The 12,249-nt window shown below is 37.2% G+C and overlaps 1 protein-coding gene across 1 annotated transcript in view; it reads right to left on the minus strand.

Moving 5' to 3' along the window:
- The window catches only part of LOC139717789 (uncharacterized), a 48,409-nt gene extending 37,301 nt beyond the window's left edge, over window positions 1–11,108 (minus strand). The window contains exons 1-2 of the mRNA XM_071629289.1: window positions 11,043–11,108; window positions 8,369–8,550 (exon numbers count right to left, since the gene is read on the minus strand). Coding sequence (XP_071485390.1) covers window positions 8,369–8,489 — 121 coding nt within the window. The 5' untranslated portion in view covers window positions 8,490–8,550; window positions 11,043–11,108. The remainder of the gene's footprint in view (window positions 1–8,368; window positions 8,551–11,042) is intronic.
- Between the last annotated feature and the right edge of the window lie 1,141 nt (window positions 11,109–12,249).

Consider the following 12,249-nt stretch of genomic DNA (forward strand, 5'->3'; position numbering starts at 1 on the left):
GTCCTAAATGCAAACGATACAAATCGTAAATCCTTAAGATGTTGTTTTCATAAGATGAAGTATCAGTATGGCATCTCCGTGATTCCTGGCAAATGACACAAAGAACTTCGTTTCCTGTAGTAATAATATTCTTTTTATTAAAAGTAAGAGTGGGGGGGGGGGGGCAATGACCCGGGAGGTAGTAATTGACGTTGGGGTAATTGACGTGGTGCACTGTCCTGGGGGTAATTTTCCTTTTGATAGTTATATAGGGGAGGGGGAGTTGTAGGCCTACTTATCCGGGGTAATCATCCATAGAAAGTTATCGGAGTGGGTAGTTATCGGGTGGAAGTTATCTGGGGTCTAGTTATCAGAGGAGGGGGTAGTTAACCTGGGGATAATCATCCAAATTTTAGCATAATGTAAAAGAAGACCCGCTCTTTCAGAAAATATGAAAAAGTCCAGTTCGGCTAGGTTGACTCATGTCACTTATTTTCAGTCCTCACGCAAAATCAGTGTGTGCGACTTTATGTTCGTTTTGAGGTGCACGGTCACATATGTGGGAGAAATTTAGTAACTTGACTTTGCGGTTCTGCCTCTCCACCGCTCCGAGTGTGTCGTAGCATTCCTTCTGGTAAATGCGCTGCAGCTTGGCAACACGAGTTGTGTGGCTTCCCACGCGTCTCTGTGCTCCCACGCGAGTGGAAAACAGAAAACGTCAAAGGACGTAATCGTGTACAGCATCCGTAACTCTCCGCAAATATCCGTAAGCAGACGAAAGTGTTGTGATATGTTAACTTGCGGTTGATTTCGAATACTTACGGTGGACGTAAACGAACGCAAATGGACGGGAGGTAAAATGTTTTGCGGATGGTCTGCATTCAAGCTATGGAGAGTTACATTCAGTTACGGGTAGTTACGTTTGGTTACGGTTACCTTACGTAAGTCTGCGTCCGTGGAGTTCCTCTGCGAAATCTGAACATTTCAAAATTTCGCAGGTTTGCCGCCTTCATTTTACATTTTTTTACAGACGAGTTACGGACAGTTACGTCTACATATGTCCCTGCGGATGCCTGCGTCCACTCATCCGCATCTATCCGCGGCGTACGTAACCCATCGTAAAGCGCTGTGTGACTGTTGCATTAGCACGCAGGAGATAATAGGAACAAAACATTCAAGTGACACAATTCCCACAATACGCGCAGCGCTCCATCTCACACGAACACACACACACACACACACACGAAGGTTCGTTATTCCGAAGTTTCGTTTTTTTCCGAGGCTTCATTTTATATCCGAAACACACAATTCCCTATACGTAGAGGTTCGTTGATCCAAAGATGAAGTTCGGAATTTCGAACCTTCGGAATAAAGAACCTTCGGACTAAGGAGCCTTCAGAATAACGAACTTTTGCAATAACGAAATGTAACCCCCTCCCCACATACACACGCACACCCGAACCGATACCACATTCCTTCCTGATGAAACGACTTCCCAATGTTGATAAATAAGACATAATGGACCGTATGCAGAAAAGCAGCATCCGCCCGCACGCAAGCTCCACTCCAAATTCATATGTGACTCTGCACCTCAAAACAAACAAAAAGTCGCCAGACATGAATTTTTAGTTAAGACCATATTCTGAAAGAGCAGACTTTAAGCTTTAAAATGATGTATAACTCAAATCAAATGGACTCTCCTAACCTACCTAAATATTGGAAAGAAAGCACAAACTCAGGAAAAGTGTGAACTGAGAAAAGAGGCTCTGAAGTACAGTGTCTATTCATGCGCTTCATCTTTACCAAACCGTGCTGGCTGTGCGATGAATGGGACAAAAAACAGGAAGTAAACCACCAGAGTATTGAACAACAATGAAGGGATTATCAGATTAAACTTAAATTAAGCATGCCTCATTACGACATTCTGTCCATAATTAATGCCAACTTTCAAAGCAGTAGCACTATCCTTTCAAAAGTTATTAGAGTTGAAAGTGAAGAGTGTGGACAAGGTTTTTCAGAAATGAAAAAGGGATTCAAAAGACACACCTAATCACACTATTCTACCAAAAATGTACGAGATAAACTGCTTTAAAAACACACTTTCCTGCCCGTTTTATGATACCAAATTTTAGCATAATGTAAAAGAAGACCCGCTCTATCAGAAAATATGAAAAAGTCAAGTTCGGCTCGGTTGACCCATTTCACTTATTTTCAGTCCTCACGCAAAATCAGTGTGTGCGACTTTATGTTCGTTTTGAGGTGCACGGTCACATACGGCCTTTTTTACGATCAGTGGTGTAACTTTTGTACTCAGAGGGTCAAAATTTCAAACAAAATATTTTTTCATTATTCTGTTTGATTCCTGTTGGAAAGTATTCAAGTTTTTGAAAAAATAACATTTCAGACCTTAAAGCTGAAGAGTTATTGGTGTAATTTAAGGAAAACCCTGGCACCTGAAGTAAATTTAAGCAAAATTTTGTTTTCATGAATTGCACCATAATGACAAAACTCTGTAGTCAAACTTAACCATGCAAAGTTTATATGGTTAACAACAATATATAGTTTGTGAATCAAAACTATCGGGGGGTTGAATATAAAGTGAATTTAAAAAAAAAATACATGAGATTTATAAATTTTTGGTAAAAATACCAAGTGACATGCAATTTTTAAGATTTCTACTATTTATTGGAGGGCAAGCCAGGTCAAACTCTATACTATAACAAGTCTTTAAGAAGGGCTACCTTCCTATGTAGGTTAAATGAAATTCCAATCATTTCTTTAAATCTTGGATTTTTCACACATGGATGTTTCGGAGGTGACAGTTAACATAATAGAATGTTTCGGAGGTGACATTAATATTAACACTCAGTTTTTTTGAGAATAAGTGACAATAACACAAAACTTCTTCTTTTTATCAATGTTTTTAATAATTATAACTCGAGAACAAGAAATTAACTCCTGTTTCAAGCAGATAAACCACACAGAACAAGTGTTTTTTTTACACTTCATCAATTAGCATGGGCACCTGTAGTTTGCCTTCCATTTGGACGAAGGTTGTAAGCTAAATATTGTAATCTGAAGAAACATGGCATTCCATTTTCTACCTTGAATTGAGGTGAGGGTGTGAGATCATTTTAGTAATGTTTCTTTGCTCTCAGAACATTTTATTCCACAACACCAGGGAAGAATCACTTCGTTTTGGAGGTGACATTCAATGTTAACATTGTGTTGAAATATTCATTTACAGTAAGAATATGACGGACATAAGCTAGATATTGTAACCTGAAGAAACATGGTATTCCATTTTCTACCTTAAATTGAAATGAGGGTGTAAGATCATTTTATTAATGCTTCTTTGCTCTCAGAACATTTTATTCCACAACACCAGGGAAGAATAACTTTGTTTCAGAGGTGACATTCAATGTTAACATTGTGTTCAAGTATTCATATAGTATGTCCCCCCCCCCCCCAAAAAAAAAAAAAAAAAAAAAAAAAATATATACAATTAGACTTTTGCATTGATAGCACCCAATATGATTAAATCAGCTAAAATCTACTTTGGGGCCTTAAATTATAACATTTTAGCTCTATTTTGCAGAAAGCCCTACAGTCAATTTGGTTAAGTGATCTCAAAGAAATGTGGATTGTTATAAAGGATGTCAGGAGTCTGATTCTTCCAAGTTTAGCACTTGGATGCTCTTGGAACTGCATATTAATGTGTAAACACAATATACAAAACTTGGAGGGAAGGGATTCCCGACATGCTCTACAAAACTCCTCATTTCCCTTTGACCTCTGAAGCAAATTGAAAGGGGTTTTCTGTAAGGTGTGGGCAATGAGTTATAGTTTCAATCCCTCAAATTGTATTTTAGATTGATTCATTACCTTTAAAGTTATTGTTGCGGAGGGTACCATTGTAATTTTTTGGTGGGGACATAGGTTATGAATGCCAAAAGCAAAAATTCTTATTTGACTTGTATTATGTTTTTGTTTGCACTATAAATAGATTAATTCAAGGATGTTCATGAATTCTTCATCATTCTTGATAGCCACCATACAAATGTTATAATACTGGTGAAAGGTGTTTGGTTCATCTGGGATAAATTTTCTACATCGTACAGATACCAGATTCATTTAAACTGTTGACATTACTAAAATATATTTTATGTATCTTTCTGAATTGCTTGAAAATTACCAGCAAATTATATATTAGTCACTTTTGAGAGTAAAAAGTATAAGATAAGAAAAAATCATTTTATTGTTTTGGAGGTGACACAACACAGAGACAACCCAACTTCTCAGGTGTTAACTAATATATTGTGAACATTCATGTCTTTCCTCGTGGCTTTAATTTTCAAATATAAGCTCTTTCTTTCAGTTCTTACTTGTTATTTTGTTTCGTTATTCTCTTTCATGATAGTGGATACCAGCTCATATTTTGTTTTAGATTGTAATTCATACTAATCTTTAGCAAGTTTTTACAGTTTGGTTAAGACAACAGTTTGTGTTTCCCAGCTGAAGAGAGCAGCATAATGCTTTTGTGTGAACTTATGGGGAAATTTTTTCTTTTGATCAGTAATTTTACCCATCAACTTCACAGAAGGTCCTGGACACAAACTGGTCTCAAATAACCCTATAAGGGACCGAAAAAGGACAAGTTCACCTCAATAGACACGAGGGTTGAGTAAATACAGCAATATTAGTAAAACACATCAGTGAGAGTTTGAGGAAAATAAGGCAATCCGTTCCAGAGTTATGAATTTTTGAATTTTCTGCTCAGTCAAAGCTGAATGAGAAGACTTCTATAGCTTGTGATGTCACACGTGTACAAGGAAATAGAGAAAGTATTAAGAAAATTGAACATATTTTCACTTTTCTTGCATAACAAAAGAACACTTGACTTCTCTCTTTTGGAAGGCAGGGTTAATAATATTGCCCTAACATACATCAGTAGCAAGTTGAAGAAATGTGCACTTTTTTTCAAAAAGTAAAGTTTTGTGAAATTCACTTATATTTTCTTTATATCGTTGTATGCATGTGACATCATACACTGTCGTAGTCGTCTCATCCAGCAGTGATTGCATAGATACTTAAAAAAATCCATAACTTTTGAATGGATTGTCCAATTTCCCAAACTTTCAATGATGTGTTCTACTAATGTTGTTGCATTCACTCAATCCACATGTATATGAAGGTGGACTTGTCCTTTAAGAAACCATTTTCTTTTCCTTGAAATTCTTTAAAGCCAAATTCTAAGATAAAACATAATAACAAAACAAGGTTAACACATCATCAAAATTATATTGAGATAGAACTACAAATCTTGTTTTTGGATCGTTCCCTTTCCAGTCCTGGGGACTTGTTCCTCTGTTCACTTTAGTTGTCAGATAACTTCAATAATCTTAAGAAATACAATGTCATAAACAGTTGGTTCAACTTGGAAAATGTAATAATTATTGTCATATTAAAAAAAAAAATCACATAATTTTGTTTATGATTACCACGTTGTACATGGAAAAACAACAACTAAGAATTCAAGAACAAGTTGTGCACCAGCTATAGGCATGTGGCCTTTTTGTGGAGTTTGATTATTTTATGATTTTTTTTTAAGATTGTGGACTAGGGCATGCATGAACTGCCACATGTATCACTTTGGTATCAAGGGAATTCTGGTGAGCTAGGTATACAAAAGTCACTTCTATTGTGATGATTTTGTAGATATCAAATTTATTTGAAAATGTTAATAGTTGGTGAAAAGGAACTGAAGTCTTGCCTTTCACTATCACATAACAATATGGTGTTAACAAACAATGTCACCTCCGAAACAGAAGAAAAAGCAACCTACATGGAAAGCTTTGATTGGTAAATCTTCACAACTAAATTGCTTAAATTGGAAATCAAGCTTCTAAGATGAAAGCATCTATATGTTTACTTAACTAAAGCAGGAGAATTGATCTTGATTACAATATTATTTAACAGATGGGTGTATTTTGTGCATTCTCTTTGTTAAAAAAGTGAAAAAATTTAAATTTGCCCTAAAACGTACAGTATAGTAATAAAAATAAGAGTGAGAGTGTGTTAGCTGATTTCTCCACTTTGAGACTTATGTTACTAAAATAAATGAAACCATTGGTGTACATGATATGGTTTCTCTTCAATAGAAATGAGCAAAAACTCTTGTTAACAGTGTTTTGTCACCTCCGAAACAGTAATTCTTAGTTTTTATTAGATCTTTTATTAATCTCTAGAAAATTCTCACTTCCTGTTGCCATATTACTATTTTCATCCAAAAGAGATTCCTGTCAATTGGACAGAATCACACAAAATTGCTTTGTCTTCGAGAAATTATCAAATACTATAATACGCTTGTTGTTTCGGAGGTGACGATTGTTTCGGAGGTGACAAGTGTTAACGGAAAATTGTAAATTGCTCCGAAATGAAAACAACAGGCTATATTTCTACTACCTTCCTTCAGAGATGATGTGAGGGGATATGTTATATTTTTGTAAATGTAATGTATAACTGATGTCAAGAATAAAAAAATCAAATACATAAATCTGTTGTCTCGGAGGTGACAGAAAAGTTAACGGAAAAGTTGCATAAATTTATAAACACTCACCAAAAAATGATAAGCTATTTGAATCAAATAATCTTTGGATCAAAGTTAAGTCAGATGGATTACTATTCTGTTTTGATGGAAATTAGCAAAGTTGAATCTTATAATTGTGAGCAAGAGCTAACTCAAAAGAGGGGTTAATTGTTAACGGAAAATGTCACCTCCGAAACATAAAGTTTGGACAATTTCAGTCTTTAAAGAAGACAAAGCAGAACCTGGTAAACATAATAGTTCTTAATGTTGGATACCTGTCTATCACCACAACAACAAAAATAATGAAAAGGAATAAACAATTTAATATGCTAGGTCTGACAAAAAAAACCATGTCAGAGTGCATACACCAAAAGTGTTGGATTTCAAGCATGTAAGTGCATGCCACATCTGAAAGAAAAAGAGAGGAAAGTTCATTAAGGTATACACCAATTAGTGCTAAAACCGTGTTTTACACCACTGATTGTAAAAATGGCCATATACAAATCCGCCAAACAAACTCATCAAAGTCAAAGCTGCTGATAAAATCAATATCAACGTTTATGCCAGCAACAGCTTACTAGGTATTCCTCCCCATGCGCAGCTGAAAAACACATATGCAAAAAGCTGACATAATAAACACATTCTTCCATCATACACACACACACACACACACACACGCACAAACAGACACTAAATTATCAAGTGCACGCGCACATACACACTTCCTTGAAACCTCACCATGACTTTTTACATGGCATGTTTGCATGGATGTAGCCATGTAAGTTATGTGTTAGTATTTCAATGACTATGTCCAGAATGATATTACCCAGCAAAATGTGCTTGGAGGGCGGGCGACATTCCGTGCCGCCAGCCCTCATCACGGATTGTCGCCAGACGACAATCCGTGCCGCCAACGCCCGTCACAGATTGTCGCCCCAAGCAGGGGGCGACAATCCGTGTAGGGGCGACAATCCGTGTCACAACAGGGTCCTTAAACTCAGACTTAACCTAGACTTTTTATGCTTCATTCTTCTCATATTATCCTTATGGTGTTCATTTATCTTTATAAAACATATTTAGTTCAGGTACATGTAGAGTGACCACTGAGTCTATCAATTGACAGAAACAGTTGCCTTCAATCACACTTTAACCCTTGAGGACGAACTAATTTGCTAAAACACTCATTTCCCATAGACGCCTGCCCTAGTATACCGGTTCTCAGAACTCGTCTTCAACTAGTTAAACTGTCTTCATTGATGTACATGCCTCCTATCACACATTCCACCCTGAGGTTCAGACTAGAAGATGTGATATATCTCCAAAAAAAAGTTCAGTGAATTCTGAAATCACAGGATTTTTGTATTATACATGTAAATATTGAGTAAAAGTGCAATATCAAACACCTTATGCAGCAAACCCACAATGTAGGCTATCAAAAGTGTTAAGGGCATCCACTGTCTGATTTTTCTTAGTGGCAAATCATATCAGTAAGATCTGGCACCCTGCAGGGATGGGGCATAAAACATGATTAACCACTCTCAAAGCAGAATTGTAAATCTACACAAGAACGCAAATGACATGCATCTTCAGGTTTGCTCAATAGTTAGTTTTCCTTTGGGATCACAATCAGTAGCCTTACATAAGAATATGCCTTCTTCATTCTGTCATCAAATAAAAAGAAACAATAAGTCAGAATAGCTCAAAATCGATGTCTTGGGAGTCAGGCTATCAGTGAAGAGGGGCTGGCCTGACGTAGGCATCATCTGAATTATTTATTGAATGGCATTTGGTCTCACTCACCTGTGCAATATGTATGCCCACAGGTTAATATCCGTGGAACATGCTCTCCATCTCTTGAAAAAGCATGGTAGCAGACATTGCAATGACGCCCTCGCTGTTCCTCAAAATTTAAGGGATCCATTCCTGAAAGCTTTATCAAACTGCCGACATTTTGTCAGATGCTGACTTTGGCTTTATATCACCTGCAAATTCAAACGTAAAAGAAATACTTCACCCTAGATGTATTCAAATGGTGGGTGCAAAAGACTAAATGTGACCGTGCACCACAAAACGAACAAAAAGTCACACCCGTTGATTTTAAGTGAGGACTAAAAAAAGGTGAAATGGGTCAACCAAGTCAATATTAAGTTTTTCATATTATCTGAAACAGCTACCCTTCTTCTACATTATTCTTAAGTTTAGGATCATGAAATGATTGGGAAAGTGCATTTTCAGCAGTTTTTCTACAACCCTTTTTTGTAAAGTAGTGACATCAGGTATGTAATAGAGGCCCCTTTTCATTTCTTTATAATCCTTTGCACACTCTTCACTTTCAAGTCTGACAACTTTTGAAGGGATAATGCTACTGCTTTGAAAGTTGACAGTTATCATGTACAGAATGTGTTAATAGAGCGTGCTTAATTTCAACTTAATCTGATAATCCCTTCATTGTTGTTGCTCCAGTGGTTTATGCCCTGTTTTTTGTCCCATTCATCGCACAGCTAGCACGGTTTGGTAAAGATTAAGCTCTTGAATAGACAGATAGACCCTGTACATCAGAGCCTCTTTTCTCAGTTACTTTTCCAGAGTGTGCTCTTTCTTTCCAATATTTAGATAGGTTAGGAGAGTCCATTTCAATTGAGCTATACATCATTGTAAAGCTTAGAGTCTGCTCTTTCAGAATCTGCCCTTAACTAAAAATCCATGTCTGGCGACTTTTTTTGCGTTTTGTGGTGCAGGGTCACAAATGATGTGTGACTCATACCTTAGGGGTTCGCACACTCACATCTCTGACAATTTTTTTTCCCTACACTGTATGCCTGAAATACATAAAAAGTGCACTTCTTAACATAAACAAGAAACCTGGGGATCTCACTCTTTCCTGAGAATTACAAGTACACCTTCCAATGAGTTCCATGCATTCTTGCAGACTCTTATCTCAAAATAATGCAAACTAGGGGGGCAGGGTAACCTCAGGGCACTCCTTGTACATGTGTACAATATACTGTGGGAGTGCCCTCAGTCAAAAGAGTGCTATCTCTGTACGTCGAAAAAGCAACACAAATTTTTGCACCAAAAGAGTTTCATAATTTACCAGCAAAAGGCCTTACTTTTACAATGTATGTGTGTTTCTTACCTCATTCATACGATACGTTCACTTGTTAATTTCCACATTAATCCCATGTAGTCTTGAAAAGATGTTTTTCTACCAGTTCATCTCCATACCTCCCATTCATCCTTTGGCTTTCGATGCAACCTTTGCGTAGCACTTTAGGATTGGTGATATGAATACGCATGAGATCCGTGATGATGTTAGCCTTTGAACAAGGCCCTTTCACTGCGCGCTGTGTAGTGGCGAGCAAAAGGGTTTGAGTAAAACGCGCCCACACCAGCAACAAGTGATCAGGCACCACAAGATGTCGTGCAGCACAGAGTGCCTGGTCAAAAAGGCTACAGTGCTACCATTGACCAACTCACGCAAATTGTGCAGAGGTTTCGAATCCTGTCTGCGTGAGCAGTTGTCGATTTCGGAGATCCCTGCTGACCGAATCATTTAAGGTCATCAATTTAGACAGAAATGGACTATTAAGGGACTACCATAGTTATGGGTAAACTCGGCCTAGTGGATAAACTCGGCCCCCCAGCATGCGCACTACAAGTAGCCGAGTTTACCCATAACTACGGTATACGTTCCGCGTATCCTCAGATTGTCAATAATTGGAATACATAGGTAAGTAACGGTATTCAAACTGACGCATTTTTTAGTACTTTAAAAAAGTTTAAGGTAGATCAATTTTACCGTGATTTATTACTAGACCTATGCCTTCCCAGATCAAAAATCCTACAACCTGCTAACGCCCTAACTGCGACACTGGTCACAGCTCAGTTAGGGGCGGGGCAGCTTTGACGTTTGAGAGTTGGGGAGCTGGGAGTGGGAGTGGCCCAGTGCAGTGGGGGAATATGGACCCAGGCCATGGTGTCCATTTTTGGCATTTGCATATATTCTATCACTATAGATCTATATGGACCATGGTAAATCATATAAATTAAATTGTAAAGTTTAAGTTTACTTACAAGGTTTGACTAGAACCCTATGCAGTTGTGAATTTTCATTTTCTACGTACGGAATTCAAATCCACGAAAAAAAAAAAAAAGCGTCCGGTAATACGATCCACTCTCCTATATATACTATGGGCAATGAATGTGCATGGCTAGGTACGTATGCGTTGCGTACATACGCGTACCGGTAACTACGACCAGCAGCCCCATCGTATGCGTATGGGGCTGCTGGTCGTAGTTAGCGTACCGGGAGAAACCGAGGCGTCCATAGACTACAGACACTAACACAAAAATATATACATGGGCACACACCTACAGAGTAGTGTGTACACGGAGCACGAATTGTCTTTAACAACAGAATATTTCTTTTTATGAATGACAAGCAATGTGTAGAACTGTAACGTTTAATACTTACAATGGATACGGCCTTCTAAAGTCCTTGACAGTGCGTGCGATTGGTGCAGTTGACAGTTATACATGCAAGAATTTTACACCAGAATTTGCGAACTCCATACACAAATAGTTAATAGAGAAGATGGGGGTGGGGGGGGGGGGGGGGGGGGTCACGCACGATAGATCGATTTTTTAGTACTGAGTATGCCGTTGGTTTCTCTTTTCAATTTTATCTACTGTTTACCAGAATTCACTTCAATCTGTTATTTACATTTACAGACAAAATCCTTTGTCCGTCTATTTATTTTGTTCATTGATTATTGTTTTGAAATATCTCTAAGATTGTCATTCTTGTATGAAAAACATAATAGGCCTTTATTATGTATCATTAAAATCACACGCAGCCTACCATAACTGTAAGTTACTAGTACGGTAATCAAGTGTTTTTAGGGCTCACACGGGTAAATAATTCCCCATAGAGACGTACCGGTATGTAAAAATTCTATTAAAAAAAAAAATCTCTAAAATAGCCGGGAGAAATGAAGCAAGTGTTTATCTTCACTAACCTGGATAAGTGAACTATACATGTAATAGGCCTACCCTGTCATCCATCAAATTTCCAAGGCAGGTTCTTCGGCTCAAACTCTGTCCAAGGGTCCGTAAAGTCAGACAACGAGTTCTTTTCACTCAAAAAAAAAAAAAATCACATATTTTCCGTACATGCACCCAATGAAATATATTTCCTTCAAATTCCATGAGAAAGGCTTTCATCTTCAAACCAAAATGCAGTTTGTAGAGGAATTCAAACTCAATATCTGCAGCTATTCAGTTTTATGCCAAACTGCATTTATTGAGTTGCATTGAGTTTCAAGAGTTGAGTTGAGTTGAGTTTATTAACAACATACATGTGAATGTGATTACATGATAACATGAAATTACATAGGATAAGATGCACAATAACATGAAAATCTTTTATGAGAATACAATGATTTTGGCCCTACAAGGTACTTAGGTATGCATGCATATATTTTACATATTTACATTTATCTTATATAAGAATACATGTGGTATAATTGATTTAGTTTCATTGTGATATATTTATCACTGAAGAGGCAAAAGAATGAATAAGTATGTAATATAGACATATATGCACAGACAAGGCTTCATAGACAAAAGTTCTGAACAAAAAAAAAGAACAAAAAAAATCAGAAGATAATGTTGTTAAAGGG

Source organism: Diadema antillarum, unplaced genomic scaffold, assembly GCF_040938485.1.
Source record: "Diadema antillarum isolate AM-2024a unplaced genomic scaffold, OU_Dant_1.0 scf00000082, whole genome shotgun sequence".
Taxonomy (NCBI): domain Eukaryota; kingdom Metazoa; phylum Echinodermata; class Echinoidea; order Diadematoida; family Diadematidae; genus Diadema; species Diadema antillarum.